Raw genomic sequence first — 11,995 nt, forward strand, 5'->3', positions numbered from 1 at the left:
CTGTGGGGTTTAAATATTGTAGTTCAGACATCAGTTCATTTAGGTCTGAATTCATGAAATATTTCATTTATATAGTTCTCTTATTCTTTGTATAATTCTAGCTCGGTGACCAGCTTAAGCAATCTGCAGGAGAATTAGAGAAGTACCAAAAGCAATCATCTGATTTGTCTATGAAGGTAGATAACCTAAATCGTACCAACCAGATGTCCAGCTCTATACCAGGCTTTGGCTCATCAACCAATAATCAACAGGCTAATGGGATATCCTGCAGTTCTTCCGCCACTCACCACACAAGTTCCATACCAGGCTTTGGTTTATCAACCAATCACCATGCTAGTTCCATACCAGGCTTTGGTTCATCAACCAATCACCATGCTAGTTCTATACCAGGCTTTGGTTCATCAACCAATCACCATACTAGTTCTATACCAGGCTTTGGTTCATCAACCAATCACCATACTAGTTCTATACCAGGCTTTGGTTCATCAACCAATCACCATGCTAGTTCTATACCAGGCTTTGGTTCATCAACCAATCACCATGCTAGTTCCATACCAGGTTTTGGCTCATCAAATCATCCACAAGCTACTACAGCTCCAGGCGGCATTGGTATGGAGTCTAATGGTGGACAGAACAGTAAAGGTATACAATAGTTTGAATCGTTTTTGTGTCGCCTGCAACGCAAGGCAGACACTTAGGTATTACCATGTCGAAGTCGGTGTCAGGGACATGGAAACAGTTTCTGTGCGATAACTTGATTATTTATTGTCGGTTTTCAACCAAATTTGGTTATTGCTTTATAGGGCTGCCGCGATACGGCAGAAGCGTACCACAATATATTGTGATACACAACAGCTGTATTGTGATATGTATTGCAATATTTTGACCTTAACATATGTGATGTCTATTTCATATATATTCCATAATAAAACACCCTTTACAATATACAAACATACAGTGCTATGTTATGTAGTTTTACATCGATTTCAACCGTGTTGTTGAGTAACAAAAATGTTCAAATGTGAGGTTCTTGTTTTAAAAAATATGAGTCTGTTTGTGAAAAAGCTAAGCTACAGTCGATCGTAACCTAAAAATGCAATAACTAAACATGATAGTGTCTGCAAATATTAACACTTTTGAACCTAAATAATGAACAAATTTTACGTACAATTGTCCTGGCAAAATAAGCTTACAATCGTGATTAAACTTCAAAGGGCTGATCGGCTTGCAGTGTTGTTTTGACACGTGTAGGAATTCGAAAATGGCGGCGGACGATGAAGCCTGAAATAGCTGGCAAAATCCCTGCAGCCATGTATTCACCGGGCCTTAAATGTGTTTAGAGAATTATATATTACGGTATTTTTGATTAATGGAGCGAATCAGCTTGATAATATTTCAGAAACTAGCCTAATGTCATATTGTTTATTTTCAACGTCATGCAAATGTTTGAATCATTTGAACATTATACACGTTAGTTACAAACATTTGACCGACATCTGAATCCAATGAAAACGAAAGTGATACCCACATGGCTTCATATTATCGGAAAGGAAAACAAATATAACTTGCTGGTTTTGTTCTAATGACAGGACGTTTTAATTATATCAAATTAATGAAATTATAATACTAAGAAAATATATCGTAAAAAACCGGTACAGGTAAACTGTATCGCGGTACAATATTTTTTGGTGATGTATTGCAATACCCCAATATACCGGTTAACCGCGGCAGCCCTATTGCTTTACATCAATGAGATCTCAGATGAATTCAATAGTGGTAAAAATCCGTCAATATTTGCAAGTGTTACAGGACTTAAAAATTGTCAAAACAGATAAATCCATGGTTTCTGCTCGATAACTTTAGTATTTATTGTCCGATTTCAACCAAATTTGGTGTATTGCTATATATCAATGAGATCCTTAATGGGTTTAATACTGGTCAAAATCCATCAATATTTGCAAGAGTTATGGGACTTGCTAAATTCACCTAATTATTAACAATATTTTCAACTGTAAATAACTATTTTTTGTGATGCTGTGCAGGCGACACATCCACTTTCTTGGAATTCTTGTTTTTATAAAGTAATTTCTTTAACTTTTCCTCCAGCAACAAAATTTGGGGCTAGTACAGGGATCCGTCTGGATGCCATCCATAAATCATGTTAGGGCAAATATCGGTGACAAATACAATGGTCGCATTTCCTGGGAAATGTATTTGAATTAAAACAAAAATTCATTAAAGAAACAATTAATTTGAGGTTATGTACCGTGATTCTGCAGCTTGTGGAAGTTCCTGGTCTGGCGGCAGTGACTGGAAGGATGGTTTGTCATCACAAGCTCTACAGAAAGTTGGCCAAATAGAGGCTCAACTGGACAAGGTGAAGAAGGAGAGAGATCAGAAGCAGTTCCAAGTCGACAGTCTAGAACAGGTTGGTTAGATTTTAAGGGGGGGGGGATGGCTCATTTCAGACCAAAAGTTAGTAGTCAGAGTGGTCCATTATTTATGTATGTATCTGACAGTGAAAGCTATGCAATATGTAACATAGTGTAGGGTTTGTATTATTGCTATCCGGTTTACAGTTGTTTTGTAGGACTTGCCCTACAATGACATCTAGTGGTGACCTCTTGAACCATTTCATTCATTAACTCCCATTCATAAATTCCCTATTCATTGAATAATTGTCCTTTGGACCAATCAGTAGTCATGGGAAGTCTGCCTTCTGATTGGTAGAATACATAGAGTGTGTATAAAATACACAGAGTGTTATATAATACACAGCACTATCTAAGTCAACTCCCTGACTGTTGTGCCTGCTGGTGACTCCTCTGTCCAATTTACATAATTTCTGTTGATAATAATTCAAATTATACTTACTATCTAAGGCTTATAGACCTGAGAGTTATAAAGTAAACTAATGAGATGTTCTTTCTGTGTACCTTAAAATAATGTTTTTAAATGATTGTTAAAACCAGATCTTATGTAAAGGCAACTTATAAGGCTGCCCTCATGTGTGCATGGTGTTACCAAAAAAAGTGTATGTGCAACCTAAGAAACAAGAGTATAGAAACTCATTTTAATGAAGAATTTTGTTTTCTTTTCTAATTTTAAAATCTTTTATTTCATGTAGGAACTTTGATTAAGAAAAATGTCATACAAAACATATGTATTTTTCTGTGACCAGTTGAATGTTCTTGAAATAATTGATATCAAAGTCTTTCTAAAATGGTTTATATATTTTGATTTTGGAAATTCATTTGATTTCATTTTATTTTTCTGTTTCTGCTGCGTTGTATTTGCAGTACTTTGAGTACTTTGATTTTTAATCGCTGCTAAAATATGTTGAAATGGAAAATATTATTTTTCTTATATTTTTTACCACTTTCTTTTATGATAATGATTAACAAAAGTCAGAAAGGAAATGTTATTTGCACACCTGGTCCAAATGACCAAGATCGATTGATGCCATAATGTAACATCCTTTTGTCTTGCCATCAACTTATGGGGTCTAGTTTAAGTTATCAAGTTCACATTTACTCTTACTGTAAACAGGCATTAAATAATCAGAAGAGAAAGGTAGAGGAAGAGAAGAATCAGACTGGCAGCTTGAAGAAAGAGTTGCAAACAATATCTGCAAGTTGTGAGGCAGTTGAGCAGAAAAGACAAAAACTGGCACAGGAAATTCAGGTCAAAGACAACAGGATATCTTGTTTGGATGGTCAACTAGCCCATGTTAAAGCTCAAGTGGAAGCAGAAACTCAAAAGGTATACTTCATAAGTGATATAGATATGAAAATTAAAAAAGGATAGCAGACTAAAAGGTAGTTTTTCCTGATGCGGTATTCTATTTCTCTTTAATATGCAAAACAAAAGCTATGGACTCCTAAAATAAAATGATGAAGATTGCAGGAACTCAATGTGAATGGTATTAATAATGAAAAGTAACATGCAAATCAAATGAACAAAAAGAAACCATGAGCATTTTTGTATGATAAATATTTCAAAATGATGAAAATATCATTGTATTATATGGTAATTATTAAATATACACCTGAACATACAATATCTGTAACTTATTTTATCAGAAAAGACTAACAGGTTTTAGAATGAGAGTCAAATTTTAAAACTTGAAAGTCTTTGGTATTTGTAAAGTGAGAACTGCAGGGAAACCGTGAAAGTGTAATTTTGAAAATATCTGGGTTCTTTTATTTATTTTATTTTATTTTTATTTATTTTTTGTCATATTCTAGAACCATATTGTTATCCCAGCATCTAGTTTAATATAATCTTGTATTTTTTTCATGACAGGCAAGTAAGCTGCAAGCCGAGATGGAAAAGGCACAGTCTCAGCAACAGGAAGCTGCCCGCAAACTAGAACAGATTTCAGAGGAGCAGGGCAAGTTACAACAGCGAGTACAGTTGGCCCAGCAAGAACAGAAACAGGCGACAGAGAGCATGACGTAAGTCGGACAGAGTAAACAGGCTACAGAGAGCATGATATAAGTCTGACAGAGTAAACAGGCTACAGAGAGCATGATATAAGTCTGACAGAGTAAACAGGCTACAGAGAGCATGACATAAGTCGGACAGAGTAAACAGGCTACAGAGAGCATGACATAAGTCGGACAGAGTAAACAGGCTACAGAGAGCATGACATAAGTCGGACAGAGTAAACAGGCTACAGAGAGCATGACATAAGTCGGACAGAGTAAACAGGCTACAGAGAGCATGACATAAGTCGGACAGAGTAAACAGGCTACAGAGAGCATGACATAAGTCTGACAGAGTAAACAGGCTACAGAGAGCATGACATAAGTCGGACAGAGTAAACAGGCTACAGAGAGCATGACATAAGTCGGACAGAGTAAACAGGCTACAGAGAGCATGACATAAGTCGGACAGAGTAAACAGGCTACAGAGAGCATGACATAAGTCGGACAGAGTAAACAGGCTACAGAGAGCATGACATAAGTCGGACAGAGTAAACAGGCTACAGAGAGCATGACATAAGTCGGACAGAGTAAACAGGCTACAGAGAGCATGACATAAGTCTGAGACAGAGTAAACAGGCTACAGAGAGCATGACATAAGTCGGACAGAGTAAACAGGCTACAGAGAGCATGACATAAGTCGGACAGAGTAAACAGGCTACAGAGAGCATGACATAAGTCGGACAGAGTAAACAGGCTACAGAGAGCATGACATAAGTCGGACAGAGTAAACAGGCTACAGAGAGCATGACATAAGTCGGACAGAGTAAACAGGCTACAGAGAGCATGACATAAGTCGGACAGAGTAAACAGGCTACAGAGAGCATGACATAAGTCGGACAGAGTAAACAGGCTACAGAGAGCATGACATAAGTCGGACAGAGTAAACAGGCTACAGAGAGCATGACATAAGTCGGACAGAGTAAACAGGCTACAGAGAGCATGACATAAGTCGGACAGAGTAAACAGGCTACAGAGAGCATGACGTAAGTCGGACAGAGTAAACAGGCTACAGAGAGCATGACATAAGTCGGACAGAGTAAACAGGCTACAGAGAGCATGACATAAGTCGGACAGAGTAAACAGGCTACAGAGAGCATGACATAAGTCGGACAGAGTAAACAGGCTACAGAGAGCATGACATAAGTCAGATAGAGTAAACAGACTACAGAGAGCATGACATAAGTCGGACAGAGTAAACAGGCTACAGAGAGCATGACGTAAGTCGGACAGAGTAAACAGGCTACAGAGAGCATGACAAGTCGGACAGAGTAAACAGGCTACAGAGAGCATGACGTAAGTCGGACAGAGTACACAGGCTACAGAGAGCATGACATAAGTCGGACAGAGTAAACAGGCTACAGAGAGCATGACATAAGTCGGACAGAGTAAACAGGCTACAGAGAGCATGACGTAAGTCGGACAGAGTAACAGCTACAGAGAGCATGACAAGTCGGACAGAGTAAACAGGCTAAGGAGCATGACGTAAGTCGGACAGGTACACAGGCTACAGAGAGCATGACATAAGTCGGACAGAGTAACAGGCTACGAGAGAGCATGACTAGTCGACAGAGTAAACAGGCTACAGAGAGCAGAGAGTGACAGTAAACGGAGGCAGGCTACAGAGAGAGCATCGGACATAAAAGGCTACAGAGAGGACAGAGTAAACAGGCTACAGAGAGCATGACATAAGTCGACAGAGTAAACAGGCTACAGAGAGCATGACATAAGTCGGACAGAGTAAACAGGCTACAGAGAGCATGACATAAGTCGGACAGAGTAAACAGGCTACAGAGAGCATGCATAAGTCGGACAGAGTAAACAGGCTACAGAGAGCATGACAAAGTCGGACAGAGTAAACAGGCTACAGAGAGCATGACATAAGTCGGACAGAGTAAACAGGCTACAGAGAGCATGACATAAGTCGGACAGAGTAAACAGGCTACAGAGAGCATGACATAAGTCGGACAGAGTAAACAGGCTACAGAGAGCATGACATAAGTCGGACAGAGTAAACAGGCTACAGAGAGCATGACATAAGTCGGACAGAGTAAACAGGCTACAGAGAGCATGACATAAGTCGGACAGAGTAAACAGGCTACAGAGAGCATGACATAAGACAGAGTAAACAGGCTACAGAGAGCATGACATAAGTCTGACAGAGTAAACAGGCTACAGAGAGCATGACATAAGTCGGACAGAGTAAACAGGCTACAGAGAGCATGACATAAGTCGGACAGAGTAAACAGGCTACAGAGAGCATGACATAAGTCGGACAGAGTAAACAGGCTACAGAGAGCATGACATAAGTCGGACAGAGTAAACAGGCTACAGAGAGCATGACAAGTCGGACAGAGTAAACAGGCTACAGAGAGCATGACGTAAGTCGGACAGAGTACACAGGCTACAGAGAGCATGACATAAGTCGGACAGAGTAAACAGGCTACAGAGAGCATGACAGAAGTCGGACAGAGTAAACAGGCTACAGAGAGCATGACATAAGTCGGACAGAGTAAACAGGCTACAGAGAGCATGACATAAGTCGGACAGAGCAAACAGGCTACAGAGAGCATGACATAAGTCGGACAGAGTAAACAGGCTACAGAGAGCATGACATAAGTCGGACAGAGTAAACAGGCTACAGAGAGCATGACGTAAGTCGGACAGAGTAAACAGGCTACAGAGAGCATGACATAAGTCAGATAGAGTAAACAGACTACAGAGAGCATGACATAAGTCGGACAGAGTAAACAGGCTACAGAGAGCATGACGTAAGTCGGACAGAGTACACAGGCTACAGAGAGCATGACAAGTCGGACAGAGTAAACAGGCTACAGAGAGCATGACGTAAGTCGGACAGAGTACACAGGCTACAGAGAGCATGACGTAAGTCTGACAGAGTAAACAGGCTACAGAGAGCATGACGTAAGTCGGACAGAGTAAACAGGCTACAGAGAGCATGACAAGTCGGACAGAGTAAACAGGCTACAGAGAGCATGACGTAAGTCGGACAGAGTACACAGGCTACAGAGAGCATGACATAAGTCTGACAGAGTAAACAGGCTAAAGAGAGCATGACATAAGTCGGACAGAGTAAACAGGCTACAGAGAGCATGACATAAGTCGGACAGAGTAAACAGGCTACAGAGAGCATGATGTAAGTCGGACAGAGTAAACAGGCTACAGAGAGCATGACAGAAGTCGGACAGAGCAAACGGGCTACAGAGAGCATGACATAAGTCGGACAGAGTAAACAGGCTACAGAGAGCATGACAGAAGTCGGACAGAGTAAACAGGCTACAGAGAGCATGACATAAGTCGGACAGAGTAAACAGGCTACAGAGAGCATGACATAAGTCGGACAGAGTAAACAGGCTACAGAGAGCATGACATAAGTCGGACAGAGTAAACAGGCTACAGAGAGCATGACATAAGTCGGACAGAGTAAACAGGCTACAGAGAGCATGACATAAGTCACAGAGTAAACAGGTCGACAGAGAGCATGACATAAGTCGGACAGAGTAAACAGGCTACAGAGAGCATGACATAAGTCGGACAGAGTAAACAGGCTACAGAGAGCATGACGTAAGTCGGACAGAGTACACAGGCTACAGAGAGCATGACATAAGTCGGACAGAGTAAAGGCTACAAGAGCATGCTAACAGAGTAAGCAGCATGACTAAGTCGACAGAGTAAACAGGCTACAGAGAGCATGACATAAGTCGGACAGAGTAAACAGGCTACAGAGAGCATGACATAAGTCGGATAGAGTACACAGGCTACAGAGAGCATGACATAAGTCGGACAGAGTAAACAGGCTACAGAGAGCATGACGTAAGTCGGACAGAGTAAACAGGCTACAGATAGCATGACATAAGTCGGACAGAGTAAACAGGCTACAGAGAGCATGACATAAGTCGGATAGAGTAAACAGGTTACAGAGAGCATGACATAAGTCGGACAGAGTAAACAGGCTACAGAGAGCATGACATAAGTCGGATAGAGTAAACAGGCTACAGAGAGCATGACAGAAGTCGGATAGAGTAAACAGGCTACAGAGAGCATGACATAAGTCGGACAGAGTAAACAGGCTACAGAGAGCATGACGTAAGTCGGACAGAGTAAACAGGCTACAGAGAGCATGACATAAGTCAGACAGAGTAAACAGGCTACAGAGAGCATGACATAAGTCGGACAGAGTAAACAGGCTACAGAGAGCATGACGTAAGTCGGACAGAGTAAACAGGCTACAGAGAGCATGACAAGTCGGACAGAGTAAACAGGCTACAGAGAGCATGACGTAAGTCGGACAGAGTAAACAGGCTACAGAGAGCATGACGTAAGTCGGACAGAGTAAACAGGCTACAGAGAGCATGACATAAGTCGGACAGAGTAAACAGGCTACAGAGAGCATGACAAGTCGGACAGAGTAAACAGGCTACAGAGAGCATGACGTAAGTCGGACAGAGTAAACAGGCTACAGAGAGCATGACATAAGTCGGACAGAGTAAACAGGCTACAGAGAGCATGACATAAGTCGGACAGAGTAAACAGGCTACAGAGAGCATGACATAAGTCGGACAGAGTAAACAGGCTACAGAGAGCATGACGTAAGTCGGACAGAGTAAACAGGCTACAGAGAGCATGACATAAGTCGGACAGAGTAAACAGGCTACAGAGAGCATGACGTAAGTCGGACAGAGTACACAGGCTACAGAGAGCATGACATAAGTCGGACAGAGTAAACAGGCTACAGAGAGCATGACATAAGTCGGACAGAGTAAACAGGCTACAGAGAGCATGACATAAGTCTGACAGAGTAAACAGGCTACAGAGAGCATGACATAAGTCGGACAGAGTAAACAGGCTACAGAGAGCATGACGTAAGTCGGACAGAGTAAACAGGCTACAGAGAGCATGACATAAGTCGGACAGAGTAAACAGGCTACAGAGAGCATGACATAAGTCGGACAGAGTAAACAGGCTACAGAGAGCATGACATAAGTCGGACAGAGTAAACAGGCTACAGAGAGCATGACATAAGTCTGACAGAGTACACAGGCTACAGAGAGCATGACATAAGTCGGACACAGTAAACAGGCTACAGAGAGCATGACGTAAGTCGGACAGAGTAAACAGGCTACAGAGAGCATGACATAAGTCTGACAGAGCAAACGGGCTACAGAGAGCATGACAGAAGTCGGATAGAGTAAACATAAGTCGGACAGAGTAAACAGGCTACAGAGAGCATGACATAAGTCGGACAGAGTAAACAGGCTACAGAGAGCATGACGTAAGTCGGACAGAGTAAACAGGCTACAGAGAGCATGACGTAAGTCGGACAGAGTAAACAGGCTACAGAGAGCATGACATAAGTCGGACAGAGTAAACAGGCTACAGAGAGCATGACGTAAGTCGGACAGAGTAAACAGGCTACAGAGAGCATGACTTAGTCGGACAGAGTAAACAGGCTACATAGAGCATGTCATCATTCCAACAGTAAAATTAGCCAAAAACACCACTACAAGTCTAGTAGTAAATATGTTAAAGAAGGCATAGGTAAACCTAGCAGAGAGAATTTAAAAATTTTATGGCAGCTACAGACAACACTACAAGTCTATAGTAAACATGTTAAAGAAGGCAAAGGTAAATCTAGCAGATAGGATTCGAAACTTTATGGCAGCTACAGACACCACTATAAAACTATTAGTAAACATGTTAGAGAAAGTAGAAGTGAACCTAGCAGAAATCAAAACTTTATGGGAGCTGAAGATATCCAAGTTTTGTCACCACGTCCATCATATTTGACTGGTGTCACAAGGTTTCCAGATTATTCAGGTTTTTAAAGGGACATGAACCTAAATAAACCATGTAAATTTGAGTAAAATACATATTTAAGAGGTGTCAGATACCTTACTAAGTAATATATATCAATTATTGTGCAAATGTGTCAAATAAAATAATTATAATGGAAATTCAATCTTTCTGTATTTTGAACCGGCCCGGTCGATTTTGTAACGATAGTATAGTAGTGTTGAACTTTAGTGACCTCCCACAATGCACTGCATATGTAAACAAAATGGTAGGTCAAAAACGTGGGTGAAGTGAACACAAACGAATTCCGATAAAAAACAGTGTACATCAAGAGTCAGTAACGTGTGTGATTGGGAAAGTAGGTAAATATAAATGGATCACTGAAATGCAAGAGACGGGAGCAACTCCCCACTTTATACTTGTGTGATGTACATATGTGCAATAAGTCATGAACCTCCCTTTGCGGTGCCCTGTCGAATGAAAAGTCTCGTTTGACTTATCATTCTTATGCTGAATACAAATTTTTTTATAACAAATATGGCTTAAACTTCATTTGTCAACCATCGTAAATTAGAAAATAATCTTAAAATGAGGAAAACTAATATTCCTTGTCATGTCAGCAAGTTTGTTGTTCATTATAACCTCGCTTTCGTCCAGCTTTCGTTTTGTGTTCCAAAAATAGAATATGACGGTCTATTTTATCATTTTTGAGGTAGGTATTCCCCACATTTTCCTGTCGTTTTAGATAACCAATCATTGTAATAAAATATTCGATAAACATCTGAAAACCATATCTAAGCATACAGAACAAATAATTTAAGGTTCATGTCCCTTTAATTAATACAATTAAAGAAGGAAAATGCTATACAATTATGTCATAATACACAGGGATACAGATTAGAAAAGGGCCAGTCTTGACAAGTTATAGTGTCATAATACACCGGGATACAGATTAGAAAAGGGCCAGTCTTGACAAGTTATAGTGTCATAATACACAGGGATACAGATTAGAAAAGGGCCAGTCTTGACAAGTTATAGTGTCATAATACACATGGGATACAGATTAGAAAAGGGCCAGTCTTGACAAGTTATAGTGTCAAAATACACCGGGATAGAGATTAGAAAAGGGCCAGTCTTGACAAGTTATAGTGTCATAATACACTGGGATACAGATTAGAAAAGGGCCAGTCTTGACAAGTTATAGTGTCATAATACACAGGGATACAGATTAGAAAAGGGCCAGTCTTGACAAGTTATAGTGTCGTAATACACAGGGATACAGATTATAAAAGGGCCAGTCTTGACAAGTTATAGTGTCATAATACACTGGGATACAGATTATAAAAGGGCCAGTCTTGACAAGTTATAGTGTAAGTCACTGGCTGCTTGCCTTATTTAGAACTGTTGAAGATCAGTAAACTAAGGATTCTCTACTTTTACAGGCAGATGAAGAAAAATGAAAGTGTGATACAGAAGAAACTCGAAAGCAAAGAGGAGGAAGTGAACAAATTGAAGGATGACATCAAGGTCACAAAGGACAGTCTCGCAGAGAAAGACAGACAGATGCAGCGTGAGTGATTTTTTTTTCTTCTCTCATTATGAGCTCTTTTGTATACTGGCCTGAGCTTCTTGTCATTACAATAGACCTGGACATTCTTTTTACTTTCAAACTCACCTAAGAAACATGCTTTTTG

General features: G+C 40.4%; 1 protein-coding gene across 1 annotated transcript in view; it reads left to right on the top strand.

Annotated features, from left to right (window-relative positions):
• The window catches only part of LOC138318711 (centromere protein F-like), a 41,757-nt gene that overhangs the window by 10,796 nt on the left and 18,966 nt on the right, over nt 1-11,995 (top strand). The window contains exons 6-10 of the mRNA XM_069261347.1: nt 102-642; nt 2,280-2,428; nt 3,550-3,762; nt 4,306-4,457; nt 11,744-11,871. Of these exons, the coding sequence (XP_069117448.1) occupies nt 102-642; nt 2,280-2,428; nt 3,550-3,762; nt 4,306-4,457; nt 11,744-11,871 (1,183 nt within the window). The remainder of the gene's footprint in view (nt 1-101; nt 643-2,279; nt 2,429-3,549; nt 3,763-4,305; nt 4,458-11,743; nt 11,872-11,995) is intronic.

This window comes from Argopecten irradians, chromosome 3, assembly GCF_041381155.1.
Source record: "Argopecten irradians isolate NY chromosome 3, Ai_NY, whole genome shotgun sequence".
Taxonomy (NCBI): domain Eukaryota; kingdom Metazoa; phylum Mollusca; class Bivalvia; order Pectinida; family Pectinidae; genus Argopecten; species Argopecten irradians.